General features: G+C 41.7%; 1 protein-coding gene across 4 annotated transcripts; it reads right to left on the reverse strand.

The window, feature by feature from the left end:
• Positions 1-15: 15 nt before the first annotated feature.
• LOC127780900 (receptor-like serine/threonine-protein kinase SD1-8) lies at positions 16-12170 on the reverse strand. Of its 4 annotated transcripts, none has more exons than XM_052307901.1 (8): positions 11280-12170; positions 10602-11163; positions 3073-3204; positions 2145-2320; positions 1528-1678; positions 1206-1443; positions 960-1110; positions 16-858 (listed from the first exon to the last, which is right to left on the reverse strand). In XM_052307901.1, exons 1-8 carry the CDS (start codon positions 12036-12038, stop codon positions 547-549), a joined length of 2481 nt encoding a protein of 826 aa, XP_052163861.1. In that variant the 5' UTR covers positions 12039-12170; the 3' UTR covers positions 16-546. The 4 variants fall into 4 exon arrangements, with proteins under 4 accessions (XP_052163861.1, XP_052163852.1, XP_052163866.1 ...); XM_052307892.1 differs by having other exon boundaries at positions 1528-1738; XM_052307906.1 differs by lacking the exon at positions 3073-3204 and having other exon boundaries at positions 1528-1738.
• Between the last annotated feature and the right edge of the window lie 8415 nt (positions 12171-20585).

Consider the following 20585-nt stretch of genomic DNA (forward strand, 5'->3'; position numbering starts at 1 on the left):
CAAGTTTTTAAGGCTGTCAGCTAGGCCTCATTGTGATAATGTAACTCATCTAATCTGACAAATCAGATACTCATAATAATTTTCAGAACATCATATCAGAAAGTATATCGTATGATGGCCAAGTAGAAAAGAATGAACTAGTTAGAGTTGTCTGGGTGTTTTATTTTCACATAAAAACTTGGAAATGAAATCCTGTCAAGACTTTTAATCCGTGATTACTTATTCCTTCATGGTTAATTCTAATGCTCCTAATATTTATAAAATTCTTAGGCCTTGTTTGCAAATAGGGGAAAAGGCTCTCTTTGAGATCTTCAGGACATATGGAACATTAATGCTATAGTGCTTTGAAATATCACCAAATAACAATAACTTCCGTAGTTTCTGTCACTACAGTTTAGGATAACTGCTGAATTGAGGGAACCATACCCTAGTTGGTGCAGTTATTCAATAATTATGCAAATTTCTGTTGCTCAAACACACGGTGATGAAGAAAGCACATTATGTAATGCACATTTCCCTAGTAAGTTCAATTAGCACAGTAACATCCTATCGACCTTCAAGTATAGTAACTGTTGCAGTGTCAAATATGCTGCAGTCTGGCTTGCTTGATGATGTGTCTGTTTCCATTAGAATTCTTCTAGCTGCAAAGCCAGGCTGTTTAGGAGTTGGCAATGTGGTAGCATCTGTAGTAGCTAACATCAGAAGCACCTGAGACATCAATGGACGGTCATCTGGGTTCTCTTGCACGCATAGGAGTCCCACTCTGATGCATTTGAGTACTTCATCTGAGTCGAACGAGCCATTCATTGTTTCATCTGCTAACTCCAAGCTTTTTCCTTCATTCCATAAGCTCCATGCCTAAGGGGCAAAAAAAGAAAAAAAGTTTTTGAAGTTACTCTGAAATTGAATTGAGAAAACAACTTCCATTCAAACATGTAGTAGATGATTTAAGCTCTCACATGTCCCAGAAGATTTAGGTGGTTTGAATATGAATAAACCCCTCTGTTCCTCCTGCCACTAATTATTTCCAGTAGTAAAACTCCAAAACTAAATACATCTGATTTGACAGAAAAGACTCCGTCCATTGCATATTCCGGAGACATATAGCCACTACAAAAGAGCCAAAATGAATAAAGCAAATGTATGAGTAAATTCATTTATACGATCAGTATTTCCTGTTGTAATACTTAACATAGCATACTTACTATGTGCCGACCACTTTTCTGGTATTGATTTCTGTCTCTTCACTTCCAAACATTCTTGCCATGCCAAAGTCAGAAATTTTGGGAGTCATCTCCTTGTCAAGAAGAACATTACTTGCCTTCAGGTCTCTGTGGATGATTCTGTATCTTGAATCCTGGTGAAGATATAGTAAACCTCTAGTAATGCCTTCTATTATACGGTATCGCGCTTGCCAGTCAAGTAGGACACTGTTGGATTTTTCTGTTACATTTACAAACTGTTATGTTCTTCACAGTATTATCAGCCATTTTTTTCATGGTCATAAAAAGACTGAGATAGTCATACCGAACAGAAAGTAGTCTAGGCTCTTGTTTGCCATGTATTCGTACACAAGTATCCTTTCTTGTCCACTAATGCTGAAGCCGAGAAGCCGAACAAGATTCCTATGCTGAAGTTTAGCTATCAACATTACCTCATTCTTGAATTCGTCGAGACCCTGTACGGATGTTTTGGACAACGTTTTAACTGCTATTTCTTGTCCATCCTCGAGCTTACCCTGTTGATCAACCAGACATAGCGGCTGTAGTTCAAATTTCAGAAGACCATTTTTTTTATGCCATCATTGTTCGTTCATTTCTATGCTGAAGACCTTAAATAATTGCCTTTTGATGCTTGAAATCATGAGTTGCCATTGAACTTGCGTTCAAAATGTGTGCATGTTTATGCGTGATTCATTGGGGTGGTTCATGTAGTGTTGTACTCCCTCCGTTTCATATTATAAGACTTTCTAGCATTGTACATATTCATATATATGTTAATGAATCTATACACATATTATAATGTGAAACGATGTAGTGTTGTACTCCCTCCGTTTCATATTATAAAAATTTCTAATATTGTACATATTCATATCTATGTTAATGAATCTATACACATATTATAATATGAAACGGAGGAAATACCTTGTATACTGGTCCGAAGCCACCCTCACCGAGCTTGTTGTTGATTGAGAAACCATCAGTAGCAGCTGCAATTGTCCCCAGATCAAAGATTGGAAGTTCCAGATCGTCATCGTGATGACTGCTTCCTTCATAGCGGCGACCAGTACTGCGGGAACCACCGCTCCATTTGCTTGATCCTATAATCACATAGAAGTCGGTATGAATATGATACCTGAAATATGTTTAGGACCCCTTTGAATCACAGGAATAGAAAAACAGAGGAATAGAAAAAACATAGGATTTTGATAGGAATGTAAGTGTAAAACAGATGATTGCAAAACACAGGAAAAACGTAGGAATGATCGTTTGATTGGACCACAGGAAAAACACAGGAATTTGAGGAGAGATAAAGACTCAAAGGATTTTTTTTCATGAGGTTCTACCTCTTGTTAAAATTCCTCCAAAACTTGTATGGGAAGAGGCATTCCATAGGAATTTCATAGGATTCCATAGGGTTCATTCCTTTGATTCAATGGGCTTTGTAGGAAAAATTCTTATAGGAATGAAATCCTCTAAAATTCCTATGAATTTCCTTTGAATCAAAGGGGGCCTTATTATTTTCCCCTTTTTGTTCAAGTATTTATATGGTACTGAATGTTAATGTACTCCCTCCGTCCCAAAATAAGTGCAGTTTTGTATTATTCACGTGCAACGTTTGACCGTTCGTCTTATTTGAAATTTTTTTATGATTAGTATTTTTATTGCTATTAGATGATAAAACATGAATAGTACTTTATGTGTAACTAAATATTTTCAAATTTTTCATAATTTTTTCAAATAAGATGAACAGTCAAACGTTGGGCACGGATATCCACGGCTGCACTTATTTTGGGACGGAGGTAGTATAAGTTATCTGTTTGTTAACACTCAGAAGACACATGGCCATTACCGGTTTTTCTTGCTCTCTTCTTCTTTCTTGTCCAGACGAGAAAACCAGCGAGAACTGACAAAAACGTCGCAGATGAGATGCTGACAACGATGGCGATTATTACACGTGCATTGTTAGATTTGCTTGTTAAACCTGTGCAAGAAAAACGTAGCTGTTAAATCGATGATGGCATGCATCGACATATCGACTAATTTATCTAGAGGAATATAATGAGTTGCCCCATATATGAGCATTTAATCAGTATTACCTGTTTGGTTTGGAATATGGAACGATTATTGTTACAGAATATCTATTTAATGTAGGAATATTTTTTTAAAAAAAATAAATATCTTAAAAGAAGTGGCCATGTTCTTTTCTCCAAAAGTTGAATAAACTTTTGGATACTCGTGACACGCTTTTCAAACGGCTAAAATGTACGTTTCGTGCAAAAACTTTCTATATGAAAGCTGTTATAATATATCAGATTAATCTATTTTTTAAGTTTGTAATAATTAAAACTCAATTATATGATTATTATCATCTCGTTTTACGTGAAACACTTAATTTTTAATTTAAAGAGATTCAAACACCACCTAAGTAATGCTATTGGAAAGGTTTTTTTTAATAAAATATATTTTTCGAAGTGTGAAGCAAATAATCTAATGAACAAGCCGAGAAGAATAGGGGCCTATTCGTAGAGCAGAGTAGCGCGCTGAACAACATGTAGTGCCACATATGATGCCCTCGAAACAATGCCAAACCAGAGTCAGATGCTCTGTTTCAGGTACACCTGGAAACCTTGCGCTACAGCATCACAGGCGATCTACAGTGGCAAATGCATGTGAATATGTGATCAACCATGAACCAGTTCAACATGTTTACCCAAGTACCCAACCTCTTCGTAAGGATTTATCGGTGTCTAGCGTTTGAACATTTGTGGTTTTGAATGCTCTAGAGGCACATAGGCCTCCACACTTTGCGTTTTCGGTAAGCCCAGCAACGCCGCAGAGCCCGGCGACGCATCACACGTTCACATATTTGTCGATGCACAGTCTCGATGGTTCGGCCGGTACGCCGCCCGCGGCCGCGCGTGCAGTGTGTGCTGGAAAGCGAGGCGTATGGCCGATTGGCCGGCCACCCCCGCTGGCCGCTGCCATGTCGCGGGTGGTGCGGTGGCGGCCGGTCGCTTTGGAGCGTGGTTTTTGCACGGAAAATATCTCTCCCGGCTGGGCGATAAAGCGAAGGGACTGATGGTTGTTTGATTGCGACGTGAAGCTTGTGGCAGATTGGGATGTTTTCTGGCTTGACTCGGCGAGGGAAGATTCTTCGCATCGATCTGTCCCGATCCAAATCCAATTCTCAACGAGACTACTCCCTCCCTCCGTAGAGTTGGTCACGGTTATTGAGAAAATTGGTAGAATTAAATAGGAAAGGGTTGTGATTGAAGAATAAGTGAAAGTAAATAGGAAAATTGAATTGTGGACGTTTGTGATTGATTGAGAAGAGAATATTGGTGGATAACTTGTTATATTTTGGACAAATTCTAAATGTTAGAAGTTATTATATTTGGGACAGAGGGAGTACAACCTTTTAGTGCTACTGGTTCACTGCTTCTACTCGGTCCTTCCTACTCTCTTCGTCCTAAAAAGCAAATCTATGACAGAATATGACATTTTATTATTATGAATCTAAACATGTGTATGTACAGATTTATAGTAATAAAATTTGTCACATCCGCTACTAAATTTGTTTTTTATGCAGAGTACGCTGTATAACAATCTATAACCCAACGAGACATGAGGTTGTTTGACTGCCACGCGGAGCTTTGTGGCAGATGGGATGTTTTCTAGCTTGGCTGTGTTAGCTAGTTCCGGTTGGGAACCCATATCCCACACACGGAAAATACAGTGGTTCATTAGCGCATGATTAATTAAGTATTAGTAAATTTTTTTAAAAAAATACATAAATTTGATTTTTTAAAAGCAACTTTCATATATATTTTTTTAAAGACGTGTCGTTTAACAGTTTGAAAAGCGTGAACGCGGAAAATGAAATATGGGAGTTGGGAACCCGGGGAAAAGAACTGTCTCTGACTCGGCAAGGGAAGATTCTTCACATCGATCTGCCCGGTTCCAAATCCAATTCCCAACAAGGCTACAACTTTCTAGCTCTCCTAGTACGTTACTATTCTGTCAAAAAAAAAAGATAAATCCTTGTGACCACGTGTCTAGATTCGTAGCTAAGATTAGATTTTTTTAAGATAGAGGTGTACTTCGTACTCCCTCCTTCCTACTGGTACACTAATCACTCTATCCCAATTTAAAAATCATGGGTTTCCGTGTATAATGTTTGACCGTCCGTCTTATTTTAAAACTTTATAAAAATATTTTTAAAAATAAGTCACGCATAAAGTGTTATTTATTTTTTATCATCTAATAACAATAAAAATACTAATGATTAAAAAATTCAAATAAGACGGACGGTTAAACGTCTGACACGGAAATTCTCAAGTGCAATTATAATGGGACGGAGGGAGTGCCTCCACTCCCTCTTTCCTATACTATAATAATATAGAAGAGTAAATATCCTTTATACTCTTGAAAACTTACTCAATCTCTTTTTATATTCCTGAAATTTACCCGATCCCTTCTATACCCCTAAAATTTTAACTTGATCCCTTCCATACCCTTGCCGTCACATTTTCCTTTATTTCACCGTTAAGTCAGTGGCAAATGTCTTTAATGCCCTTGATGATTTAGGTTTGAATATATATATATATATATATATATATATATATATATATATAAAAGCTTGAAAAACAATTGAAAATTTTGCTTGGGTGCAAAATATGTGCATTTTATGTAGAAAATGAGACTAAATAATTAGTGTGGAAAATTTTGACATAAATTTTAAAAACAAAACAAATGTAATAAATTAAATTTTTATTTGAAATTTAATAGGGCAATAGATCTTTTTTTATCGGGAGCATTCATAAAAAAAAATGGTGAGCATTCACAATCCTATCTTTGTATGAATGCTCCTCATTTTATGACTTTTTTATAAAATAAAATAAATACATATTTTTATTTCATTATCTAAATTTTTTTTATCATAAATAATGTATCACACATCAATCAAACTCATAACTATAATAGTCTCATGCTAAAAATTTTTACATTTTCAATAATGTAATTCATAAATTTGTATGTTCATCCAAAAAGTAAAATGATCATTTTTATAGAAATTAGACGGTCAACTAACGGTCAACTGATGGGAGATGCATGGAAGAGATCAAAATCAAATTTTTTGAGGGTATACAAAGAAGTAAGTAAAACTAGCATGGTGGCCCGCGCAGATTGCGCGGCTAACATCATTATATTTTCTCTCATATAATACCATATATGTTTTCTAATTATATTATTCAAATATATTAAAATAACATCATAATTTTAAATTTTGCAATAACTTTACGAAACTACAAATGTGTAATATTCATATTGTATTTTATATACGTGTTAGTTATTAATTATTTTTAATATCAAATTTTAGTTGTAAATTATATTCCGAATTTTCTATAAATTGTATTTCTATATAGACTCTAGGCTCTTCTTCCAATATTATTTATTTTTATTTCTGAATTTTTATTATTTCAAATTGTATTTCTATGTGGACTCTAAACTCATCTTTCAATATTCTTTAATTTTTAATTTCGAATTTCAGTTACTTCTAAATTGTATTCCTATGTTGACTTTAGACTCTTCTTCCCGTGTTTTTCTTAATTTCGAATTTTAGTTATTTGTAAATTGTATTTTTATACAGACTCAAAACTCTACCTTTAATTTTATTATGTTTATTCCGAATTTTAGTTAGTTTTAAATTCCTATATGGACTCTATACTCTACTTCTAATATTCCTTATTTTTTAATTCCGAATTTCTATTTTTTTTTCTTAATTGTATTTCTATATGGACTCTATACTCTACTTCTAATATTCCTTATTTTTAATTCCGAATTTCTATTATTTCCTAATTGTATTTCTATATGGACTCTATACTCTACTTCTAATATTCCTTATTTTTAATTCCGAATTTCAGTTATTTCCTAATTGTATTTCTATATGGACTCTAATCTCATCTTCTAATATTCCTTATTTTTTAATTCCGAATTTTAACTATTTCTAAATTGTATTTCTATATGGACTCTAGTCTCCTCTTCTAATATTTCTTATTTTTTAATTCCGAATTTTAGCTATTTCTAAATTGTATTTCTATATGGACTCTACCTTTTCTTTTTCTCCGATTAATGTAAGAATTTCTAGGCCATGAGAGCGAACATGGAGACTCCTTTTTCTATTCCTTTAATAATATAACTAGCTGGTTGGCCCGCGCAATTGCGTGGCTAGCACCCTAACAAAATCATATATTCTTTTAGTATGATTTTACTTAAAATTTATTAAATAGCTATCTCATTGTCTTAAGACTTTGAAAGACCAAACCTTATCATCATCGTGTTTCTAATTATATAGTTTTTAAAAGTCACACCAGTTGCTACCCTTATATCATCTCCTTCTTTATTTACTTACTCGATCTATTACTATTTCTATTCATTCTTCTTGGAACCTTTAAAAATTGGATTTTATAGTTTTTAGAGTTTATTGTCACGTTGGATTTCGTTTTTATAATTTCTAGATGTCCCATCGAACATTGACATTATACTCCTCTGCGGCCTGTCCACTGTCTCTTCTCTTTATTGTCATTGAGATTTTAAAAATCAAAAGATAATTATCATTTGGGTTCATTTTTACTTTCTAAAAGTCCCGCCAAACCATCAGCAACTTTGCCATTGTACTCCTCTACGGCTCGCCCACTGCCTCCCTTCTTTATTGACATTGAGATTTTAAAATCGAACATGATTATCATCGTTTTTTTTTACTTTTTAAAAGTTTTGAACCTTTAAAAATTGGACTTGTAGTTTTATTTTTTATAATTTTTAGAAATCCCATCAAACGATGCCACTATGCCCCTCTACAGCCCGTCTGATGCCTAGTCTTTATTGTCACTGTGATTCTAAAAATCGAACATAACAATCGTTGGAATTCATTTTTTTATTTTCTAGAAGTCCCATCAACCGTCGGCGGCTCTGCAACTATACTCTTATACACCCCGCCCGATGCTTCTCCTTTTTATTGTCACTGAGATTTTAAAAATCGAATATGATTATCAATGAGTTTTTTTTTTTACTTTCTAGAAGTCTCGGCAACCGCCTTACTTGTTTGCTTTACGGCATGCCTGACGTCCCTCCTTTTAATCGTCATTAGGATTCTATTTGGTTTTTTATTAACAATTTTTATATATCATATCAACCGCCACCACTTTATTCCTTGATAGGCCAGTTGCTTAATTTTATCTCATCATGTATTTTATATGGTATTTTCTTTCAATAGTCTTTATTTTTATCACAAATTTTAATTATTTATAAATTGTATTCCTAATTGAAATCTTATTTTTCCTTTTCTAATTTCAGAATCTATTTTCTAAAAAATTAGTTAATACCGTATTGTGTTTTTTTTATGTTTTTATTTTTTATTTTCAATTTCAGTTGTTTCAAAATTGTATTCCTACTTGAACTCTCTTTTAATTTTTCTAATTTTGGATATTATTTTATTTTTATTCGAAATTTTAATTAATCTTGTATTAGGTTCTTATATGGATTCTTTTTTCAATATTGCTTATTTTTAATTCCGAATTTCAGCTAATTTTAAATATTATTCCTACTTGAACTCTTCTTTTATTCTCTTTTTTCTAATTTCGGATTTATTTTATTTTTACTCTGAATATTAATTAATCTCGTATTGGGTTCTTATATGGACTCTTCTTTTAATATTTCTTATTTTTAATTCCGAATTTCAGCTATTTTTAAATTATATTCCTACTTAGACTCTCCTTTCCTTTTCTAATTTTGAATTTTATTTTATTATTATTTCAAATTTTGATTAATCTCGTATTGGGTTCTTATGTGAAAACTTCTTTCAATATTGCTTATTTTTAATTCCGAATTTCAGCTATTTTTAAATCGTATTTCTACTTGGACTCTCCTTTTCTTTTTTTTTCTTTTTCTCCGATTAATGTGGGAATTTCTAGCCCCCACAGCGAACGTGGTGCCTCCTTACAAAGCTGTTTTAATAATATAATAGATAGATAGATAGATAGATTGAAGAGCATAGAAAGAATTAGCTAAAATTTTAGGGGTATACAAGGGATTTTCTCAATATAGAACCGACTAAGACATTAGGATGTGTTCACGACTGAATGAGACATTACAATATGTCGCATCTGATACTAGGTTATTATATTACATGACGAAAAGAGTACTTCTCAATTTCCTTTTTGTCATGTGAACTTACCATCGTCTTAAAATACTATTATTGAACACAACAAGCGTAAGATCCAAATTAAGTTCCAAGTTGCACCGTGAGTTCAAACTTCAGACCCATCAAATTCGTTTCAAATTTATAAGCTAAAGATTTGTACGTACATCTACAGACCTACTGCAATCCCTGCCTCTGCCTATTTCCTCAAATAATGAGGATCATTGTCTATTTGTCTTGTCGCTGTTGACTAGAGCTATCCAAGATCTGCTACTTTATCTTCTTCCCGGAGAAATTTCACCTACCAATCAAGACGACGGCCACACTTCGCTCTTGTGGTGTACAGGGCCCTCTAATCTTTGTACTAGCTGCCAAATCGGGCAAGCCCCACACCATATAAAAGGCTCCTTTGGTCGATGATACACGTCGAGGCGATCAGTAGGGGCCTCACAAATGGCCGAGCAGCAATGTATCGACTCGAGAATGCTGCACGGGAGCTAGCAGGTGCAGTGATATGATGCACGTTGGAGAGATCGACGTGGAAGCCGTCTCATTCCTCTACCGTGTATAATTGAGCTTTTGTTGCGCGTGATAGCTCCTAAAATCAAAGCGTGCTTCTTTTGCGACGATAAGCGCCCCGCCTTCGAAAGAGCCCGGGACCAAATGGTATCGATCGCTGTCTGGCTAATTAATCAAAGCTCCTTTCGCTTCCTTTCTCCCTTGCTAACATCGATCGGCTTCATGATGGAGAGAAAAGGAGATTAAAGGGCAAGGAATAAAGATGGCCGGAATCAAAATCAATGTCGTGATCGTCTTCCAGTGAAATGGATCAGGGCAGCAAGTTCTCTCGGTTGAAGCAGGCCACGCTGCGTGGCACTCATCATCTCTTTCTAATCTTCTATTGAGATTCTCCCGAAAAAAGGAGGGATTGGAGCTATGGAGGATTAGAGGGAGATAGCCAAAAAGGAATGGACTAGGAGGCCCAAATATCTGGCCTTCGACGTACTTTTGTGCTGTCTGATTTGGACGGAACGAGAACGAACACCAAACACATGGAAAAGATTCTATATGCAGCGCAGCATGCATGGAATACGTAAAACATGCATGTAATACGTAGATATATATATATACGTACGTATGTAGCAATGCATAGTACACAGTTCGCGTGGAATGTGATGGCGTACCGAGATCCGCGGCGGCGAGGCGGACGAAGAGGTCCTGGCCGAACTCCGGGTACACGCGCAGGTCGGTGAGCCCCGTCGTCCACATGACGCAGCCGGTGCCGGCGCCGTGGCCGCGGCCTCCACCGCTCACGTTGGCGCTCGCGTACGCCGTGCAGGAGCAGTTCATGAGGCACGCCTTCCGGCACTGCTCCAGGCTGAGGCCCAGGTCCACGACGCTCCGCTCCGTGTCGGGCACCTTGGCGTGCTTCACGGCGACGAACCCATCGGTGCCGTTCTGGCAGTCGAGCGGCGTCGACCGCACGCACCCCGCGCGGCCGTCACGCAGCGCCCACGCCTCGGGCGACTTGGGCGTGAAGCCGCGGAGGCAGGAGCAGACGGGCAGGTTGTTTGTGTCGCACATGCCGTTGGCCCCGCACGGGGACACCTCGTCGCACTGGTCCTTGGGCGCGTACCAGTACAGGTTCCACGTCCCCGCCGCCTCCACCCACGTCGACCGCTGCAGCAGCCCGTAGTTCACCGTGCTGTTCAGCCCCAGCCTCGATATGATCGACACGTTGTGCACCTACACGAACGCGCACGCGTGTCTCATATATGACATGGCACCGGCGGTACGGTACAACTCCAATAAAATTTAAAAAGTTGTACACATAAATTGCACGGGTACTCGTCAGTTTATACCTGGAAGCTGTACGTGACTTCCTTGGCGTTGTTGATGAAGCTGAAGGTGAAGCCGGAGTAGGTGACGGTGTCCGGGACGCCGGTGAACTGGACGCCGTCCCAGGGGCCGGAGCGCCAGACCTTCTCGGCGCCGTTCCAGATGAACACCTGGGGGTCGCCGGACGTGTCCATGGCCATCACGACGGAGCCCGGCGAGGGGTCGGAGGGGCTCTTCCACGCCGTCAGCGTCCTGTTCCTCCCCTTCACGTAGTCGACGCCCAGCCTCATCTCCGGGAGCAGCGTGTCGGTCGGGTAGTCGAACCCCTGCCACGCCACCGCACCACCAGAGCCGTCCGCGATCACCAGGTTTCCGCTGTCCATGATCCGAGCCGTGGGGCTCGCCAGCTTGGCCGCCGGCGTGACCGACCACACAACGGTCGAGTTCCCCGCTACAATGGCGAGCGTCCCGGTGGGCGACACGGAGAGCGTGGCGTCGGGGTTGTCCGCGACGTCGCCGGGGAGTGGGTCCTCGCGGTTGGCGACCCAGACGACGGTGCGGACCGAGACCTTGTTGTACCAGACGCCGACGTAGGTGCTGTTGGCGCCCGGCGGGGTGAAGAAGCCGAGCACGAAGTTGGCGTCGCCGCCCGAGACCAGCGTCTCGTTCGCGGCGAGCGGGCGGCCGGGCACGACTGTGTCCCTGGCACGGCAGCTGCCCGTGAGCACCACGACGACGACGAAGAGCAGCAGGTAGCAGCAGAGCGAGGAGAAGGAGGCCATTGCTAGGATTCCCGGCGCGCGCGAGCAACGAGCGAGCGGTGCTATGCTAACACGCCACTGCGAGAGTGAGTAGCCGTCGTGCACAAGTGCGGTTTTGGACCGGAGCTAGTTGCAAGACACGGTGGTGCACAAGTGCCGGGTGGCCTATATGGATACGGTGATATGGAAAGCTGCCTCATGTCTTGGCGCGGAGCAGATGCGGATTACTTTACACTTGGACAGGGAATCGCGGAGGTTTGTGGCTCAGGTTTTCCTCTGTTACTGCTTACGATGATTACATTTCCGAAGAGCATAAAACTGCCGATATTTCAGGCTTTGTTTGATTTGGGCTCATTTGGAGAATCGAAATAGAAATACTTCCTCCGTTCCACAATGTAAGTCATTTTAGCATTTCCCCATTCACAGTGATGTTAATGAATCTAGACATTTATATTTATCTAGATTCATTAACATTAATATGAATATGGAAAATGCTAAAATGACTTACATTATGAAACGGAGGGAGTAGGTAGTAGTCGTGTGTAGCCAAGTAAAACTTTTACGCTTGACTCCAATACTTGCTTAGCCCTTCTCCCTCAAAGAAAGCTCTGCCATCGACAGGCAAAGGATGGTTAGATATTTATAGGCCGTGTTTAGATTTAATTTTTTTTTCAAACTTCCAACTTTTCTGTCACATCAAATGTTTGGACACATGAATAGAGCATTAAATGTGAACGAAAAAAACCAATTGCACAGTTTACATGTAAATCACGAGACGAATCTTTTGAGTCTAATTACGTCATGATTTGACAATGTGATGCTACAGTAAACATTTGCTAATGATAAATTAAATAGGTTTAATAAATTCATCTCATATTTTACAGGCAGAATCTATAATTTGTTTCGTTATTACTCTACATTTAATACTTTAAATGTGCATTCGTATGTTTAAAAAAAATCATGGCATACTGGGAAAAAACATGGCCCTAGTCAAGAAAGAAGCACTGTATGTCTATATTTCAGCCAAGTCTTGTCAAATGCTACTACCGTTCACTGTGCAAGTCAGTCATTACTTGTACTAGGTTCGCAGTTGTCCTATTGGCATTTTTGTCGGCTTCACGCAGCTACACAAATTGGCATAAGTTCACTTCAGGTCCCTCATCTTGACGTCAAATCTCAATCGCGTCCCTCAAAAGTAAAACCAGGTATAACACATCCTTATCTTTTAAAACCGGTGCAAATATAGTCCTAAGACAATGTTGAAGGTGATTTTTACTAACATGACACGACGAGCAAAATAAAAAACAAAAAAATCAAATGGGACCCACATAAATCGATGAAACAATATTTTCTTTCTTATCCCCCTCTCTCCCTCTATCCATCGAGCGGTGACAGGCGGAGCCATGCGTGCATGCTTCAAGCAAGGAGCAGTGGAGCAAACAGAGCAGAACGACGGGCCTTAATTTGGGCAACACGGGGCAGATCAGGCCTCTCACAGTGCACTGAGCTGGCGCGTTACCTAGTTGCGCCAGCTCAGAATTTCATCGATGTGGAGCAAGCGCCCGCGCCTTAGCTAGGTTTGTCGTCCCCTACTTGAGCGACGCAAAGCCTCGCCAAAACGAGGGCGCGCGGCAAGGAGAAAAGGCGGGTCACGCGCGCTGTGGGCAGCGCAGTCTCGTGCTCGCGTGGCCTAGCGCCCAAAATCCCCAATTCACCCTCCCAAAATCCCCTCCCGCCATAGCATAATTTCTCCCGCCACAGATTGGATTGGAAGAGAAAAGGCAAGAAAATCTTGGGGATTGGAAGAGAAGAACAGATCGGATTCAGCAAGATGAAAAAGATAACGAAAGCAAAATCATCACAGCAAGATTCAACAGATCGGACTCCTCCTGCAACACCACCCCTGCCTGCTCCAATTCCGACGACGAGGTGGGGAGCGACGCTGATGGCGGAGGACTCGTTGCTCCCGCCGCCGGTGGAGGACTCGAGGAGGACTCGCTGCCGCCCTCCAAGAACCGATATGGGAGGCAAGGAAGAGGACCATCTCACCGGTGCTCCAGATCTGGTCGCCGCCGCCAAGAACCGCCTGCTGCCCGCCGCCAAGAATCGCCACGCCGCCCCCGCCGCTCCCACCGTCAGGAAAGGCACAGTGGCGAACCGGGAGGAGGCGCGACGGCGGACTCGGAGAGGAGCGACGTGGGACATAGAGGGAGGGGAAAGGCTCGCCGGTGCGTGCGGTTTCTTGCGACGAGGCGGTGCCGTCAACGTGGGAGGCGAGGAGGCGCGACAGGAGAGGAGGAGGCGCGGTGGTGCGGGAGAGAGGAGGAGCCGAGGAGGCGGTCGCGCCGAGGAGGGGAGGGGAAAGGGTGGTGCGACTAGTAGGCGAGGGTAGTTGAGAGAAATAAATGTGGGGTAACGCGCCTGGGATCACGCCCACTGTGGGCTTGATACCCTTTACCAGTGTCTCCATTCAATTAAGCCACACAACTAGAGGTGCTTGCACTGTGGGATGGGTGTCTCTAGGCCAACTTTTTGGGCTAGGGGTACGGGCCCCATGGCTTGCACTGTGAGAGGCCTCAGGACAGTGAGCTGTTGGCTCCCTGACGGCTACGCAGAACAACAACCTCGCCCTTACTCGCTGCCGCCGAAGGAGGGGGAGGAGTCCGCAGCAGCGAGTGGAAACTGACAGAGACGAAAACGATGTGTAGCAGGAGCACGAAGGTGCAAGTGCGTGTTGGTCGTCACCCCATCTGCCTCAAGCCGTCCTCCCCAAACTATCGTCCCTGTCCTGTTGGTCATCACGGCTCCCAGCAATAGGTCGAGAGGAAGGACGTGGGGAGGCTAGAACTCCACGCAGCCCTACTCATGAGCCACCCTCTCCTCCAGGGCTGGAGATTTCGGACCGAAATTTCCGAAATTTCGGTTATTTCGGAAATTCCGGTCATTTCAGTCCCCTCCGATACTATATTACTTCGGATCAAATTTTTCATGAATTTTGATAATATTTGTTCAAATTCAACTAAATTTTGTTCAAAAATTCAGAAAATTCGGACCGAAATTTCCGAAATTTAGCATTTCAGTGAGGCACGATCAAATCGGCCTAACCGATAGGATTAACCCTGCTCTCCTCTCTCTTCTCGTGGTTGCTGAGAAGCACCGCGATGACAGGCACCAAACTCCGGTCGAGTTGTGAGGAGGATGAAGGGGGAAGCTTCCGTGGAAGCCATCGTCGAACGACATCATGGTGAAGAGCGCGTCCATGGTGCCGTACGCCACAAGCTCGGTGACAGTGGAGAAGGGAGTGGCGATGGTGAGGCCACATCCTCCTTTCTCCCCGTCCTCTTCCTCCAGATCCACGCACCGCTTCGCCACTGTTGGCAGTGTCGACAAGCATGAGGAGGAGGTGGATAGGGCGGAATCCTAGCGAGCTTGTGACGAGGAGCCCAAGCACAACGCTGACGAGGACGACGGAGGATCCGCTCGAGGCGCGTTTGCGGCATCGATGGTGTTAGTGAGGGATCTGCTTGACCCACCGGTGTATCGTGGGGTGGAGGGAGGAGGGAAGGCCGGAGGGCTACCAATAGTGTTCTGGTGGCCGGCTGGCGAGGGAGGGAGAGAGGGAGAGGGTAGAAGAGGAAGGATGCGACATTGAGGAGATAGAGAGAGAAGAGTGGGTATGACATGTGAAGCCCACTTTTGTTTTTGCCATTTAAGCGCCTAGTCATCATGAGTGGACCTGATTAACTTGCCACGTCAGCGAAACTAGACATCTATACTGTCGGAGGATCTAATTTAACTCAGTTTTTCATAATTTGGGGATAAATATTTCTGGTACTACGGTTTAGGAATGTGATTCAAACTCGATGTCAAGATGAAGGACCTATAGTGAACTTACTCCGATCTGGCCTGGAGTCGATTGATTTAGCCTTATCAAGGACAATAAACTTTCGGTTTAGTGGCTGAAGCCCATATGCACCACTGCGGGCCAAGCTCATGCCAAAAACTTCATCGGCCATTTTTAAGGACAACTCCACAAGCAATACTCGTGGTTTCGTTTGCTTTTCTCAAGCTCTTCGAGCCATATGTTCCCTTTCTTTTTAGCATATTTATGGGAGCCGTTCAATCCACAATACTCGTTATCAAAGCTGGAGAGAACTTGGAAATCTCACTAGAAAAGGTAGACAGACTGTCTGTCCACCTTAATGTGGGCAGTTCATGCCTTGATCCGATATTGCCCTAATTAAAGTGCCTAGAGAACTGCGTTTTTGCCCTCCATGCCTTTCCATACTTTCAGGGAGAATTCTCTCCCATGAACTTCTATACAATTATACTCTCAGTTATTGAAGTTTAGTATTTCCATCATACCAAAATAAGTAGAGGGTTATATTTATTTTGAAACGGAGGAAGTACTTCAATAGACGCACTTGAGACCAGGGTGGATATAGGAGTAGGGAATCTAGGGCTAGAGCCCTACTCCTATGCCCAAATATCCATTGAAATAATATATAACTAATTAAAAAATTGGTAACTTTCTATTCGCCACTTTTTTTTTGTCTGCCAACGCGCTAATTTGGTTGAATAGGACTTGGGTTCGCCGGAGAGATAAACTCGAGCTTGAGCTCGATAGGAGAACGATTTCCACGGGATTTCCTTCAATTTAGGGGAAAGATAGAGTTGGAGATATAGATCAAAAGCTCCCAACTATTTTGAGATTATCTCCACGAGTTTGGTCGAATCGGAGGCGGGATTGGGGTGGCATCAGGCGTAGGCCGGGCTCTGGCTCGGTTGGAGCTTGAAGATATACTGTAGCGAGAGGGAGACAAATTAGACTTCTATTGGGACTTCTTTAGGCCCGATTGAAGAAAGATGCAAACTGGACTTTAACGGAGAAAGGAAACAGGCCAGAACAAAGAGGAGATAAAGGGAGATAATCTGGACATTTTCATATTCGGCCCAAACATGAAAGGGAGGATTTTGATTCTTTTTTCCAATTAAATAATTGCTGAATGATCTTTCGTTTATTTTGTGTTCATGTTCGCAAACCCTAGCTATATCCTATGTGTGTTGACAGTTACAAAACAGTTCGGTTTGCTGGCCAGTATGAGATCATGATTTGAATAAAATCTAATTATAAAAATAGAGCTTATATTTGATAAATCTACATTATTATCTCTAAACATGGACCAAAACTTTTTCTAGATCCACTATTATCAACGGCATATATTTTTCTTTCAATTAATTTGTTGATTTCTAAGCCACAAATGTGAATAAATATTTCATTATTACTGCAATAAAATAATTTATAAATCTGTGGAAAAAAACATATATATTGTGCTTCTACAAGAAAAGAAAACATATATTACAGTAGGTTATGAAAAAAATGTCATTTTAAAGTTATTTAAATTTGGTGTACTTTTAGTTTTTTCCCATTGCAACACACGAAAACTTTTTCTAGTTATACTTTAAATTTTGAAAAATGGAAGACAAAAGATAAATTTATGTAGAGCTTGTTTGGTTTAGTGCCATACCAAAATATTAGGGTGCCAAAACCTAGGCACGTTTTGGCACTAACAAAATTTTGATAGGGTAGCATTCTAAGTAATGGGTTTGGATTGGTACCAACTGAGAGCCAAATTTTGTGTAATGGTGAAGAAAGTTCTAAAATTATACCAAATTAAGCATGGGCATTACCATTCATTTGGCTCCAAACCAAACCATCATATTTACTATTCAAACTACCAAAAAATTGGTATGGCACATTTTATCATCAATCCAAAATTGCTCGTAGATTATACTAGTTTAATCCTACTTTTGAGCACATTCTAGCTCTGCCACTGTTTGGGACGCATTTGGTGCTGTCCTTCTGGCTACTGATATAGGCCATGTTTAGATTCCAACTTTTTTTCTTCAAACTTTCAATTTTTTCGTAACATCGAACTTTTCTACACACATAAACTTCCAAGTTTTCTATCACATCGTTTTAATTTTTTCAAACTTCCAATTTTAACGTGGAACTAAACCCAACCATAGCCATTCCTCTGTCAAACCACGGCGGCCCCATTGATCAGTGATAAAAAAATCTCTCTGCACCAACAGGAATCAGGAGGAAATGTGAACTGACGACAGATTGACAGAAGTAGTGAGGAACAGCTAGAAACCGTGTGCCTGTATGATTGCCGGCGCGAGGCACGGAGACAGCCTTGGAGCTTAAGCCAAGCCGTGCGATCGTTCGCCTACTTTTTCTCGATTAAGCTAGCTAGACCATAGCCCAAAAGGCCAAAAACCATCGCGAAGCGGCTCCACTTTGGTGCTATACTCAGCCGATAGAGATTCGAGGCTGCACACATCGATTGACCGATCAATCCGTATCGTGCTCCGCCTATCCAAATCAGGCACGATCGATCTTCTTTGCAATTGATATCGATGACCCCTGTGTATGTGTTTATCGTATCATTTGGGTTCTGCTTTACTACACGCAAGCTGGACCTCTGTATCGTCGACGCGACAATGCGGACACTATACGATGGAGACGCGGCCGTAGCCATGATATGATTTTACTACCTATGGAAACTAATGCATTGGGATTTTATCTTGGAAACTCATCCGTAGGAGGGTTAGAGACTAGTCCATCCACGATGGAGACCCATGCAAAGCACGTTCGGTGGAAACCGGAAACCGATCCAATCGCATTATTTTTATTTTCTGCCGATATTGGAGCCAAGCACGCGAGGATCAGATCGTCGACCTGCCACGCCAACGAGAGCTTAATCCCTGCAAGGAAACCAAGGATCCTGTGGATTATCTCCTGGTCGTCCTACACGGACACCGCGCGGCGCGCGCGGGTGTCAAGCCCAGGCCGTGTCCTGGTGGTTCTCGCGGCGTTTTCGCCCACCCGCATGTGGGTGCTCGTAGCGAGAAACCGACGGATCGGTCTGCCTGGTCGGTTGCCGCCTCCCACGTACGTAGTACGACGGCACGGCATGATCGATGGCGAGGGCCCGCCCAACCAGACCAACCGGACCCGGGCCGGTTAATTCGTTCGGCAGCCGAATCCTATTCCGTCACTGACGCAAGTCGCGATCGATGGGGACAGCCCAACGCGCTCGTCAGGCTGCCGCTGTGCTTACCTCATCTAGCGAAATCTCCATGTGTTCAGTATTTTACTCGCCGGCCCCGAGAGCGGGCAGTAGACGCTGTCTGTGTGCGGTGGATCTCGAGGATTGAACGAAGCCGATTTTCCGGGACAGTGATTAATTAGCTAATCCTTCGATTCTTAAATAAGATCACATAGCACGTGCCAGTGTCGCGTTAAAATTGAGGTGCAGTCATGCTTGCGTGATCACCGATCTACAGTAAATTAACTGCGGCAGGAGAGGAGAGTGAGACGCGAGACTCTGCTTCTCTCAGAAAAGAAGTCACCGGGCCGTGATGTTACAGGTAACGTCGCCGCGAGGCTTCTCTTCGATCGCTGGCGCCTTCTTCACCGACTCCCTCCAGCCTCGAATGATCGGCCAAATGGAAGAAGATGCATGGTCAGCATGGACACGGACAAAGAAACTTTGGAATTTTTAATCAGGAGAATCGGACTAATGCATTTGTATTTGACCCTGATCTAATTTCTCCAATTAGCTATTTATTTCAGACAGAACCTTAAATGGTTTAAAGACGTATTTGTTGGTTGGTTGGCGTAGAGCTGTCAACGTTCTACTCTACATCACGCAAAGCTTCTACATCTTTCCTCGAAACTGGATCAAAGTTCCGGGGCTCTCCTCACCTCAGAAGTCAGACCGATAATTTAGCTTCTTCAAAAACCAGCTTATTGTTCATATGAGGTGAGAAAGCTGACAATAGAGCCAAAAAGAAGATGGGAGTTTTATACCCGCGTGAAGGAAAGGACATCAGCGTATTGTCGTATCAAACGACGCCAACAACCGCATGACATCCGCCAAAAATTGTCAAATTGTAGAAAACTGCAACGGAAATTAATTGAGAAATCAACAACGAATACGGGCTCTGCCGGCTTGAGCAAGTAATGTACGCGAAGCTTTTGGCCACAGGTGCTCCCAGTGCACGAGAACGAGACAACGACCACTCAAACGGCTCACGGTCCGACAGTCGCAGCCATGGATCGATAAACGCACACCTGCAGATCGACGTAAAGGAGAATCGAAGGTTACGTTATTTGGGATGCCGAATTCGTCAGGCCTTGCTGTTCCATACGTATGCACGGACTACTAGTTATCAATGTGTGAACTTGGCCAGTTTGCCACGGGGACGAAAGACAACGCATCTCTTCTTTCTATAAAAAAATTTGCTCATTAAATATATAAAACTCAATAAACAAATATAATATTTATTAGCACTCCTAAAATCTACATGTAAACATATCACAACAACTCATTAAACACACAAATCTCAACATGCAAGCATACGGTAATTATATCTATAATTTTTTTCATTATAAAACTAAACATGTACACGCTAAATCATCATTTTTAAATCATTTTTATAATATTTCAATCTAAATTATGTAGCATTCTCCAATATTTAACATATATCCTCTAACAA

This window comes from Oryza glaberrima, chromosome 1 (genome assembly GCF_000147395.1).
Source record: "Oryza glaberrima chromosome 1, OglaRS2, whole genome shotgun sequence".
NCBI lineage: Eukaryota > Viridiplantae > Streptophyta > Magnoliopsida > Poales > Poaceae > Oryza > Oryza glaberrima.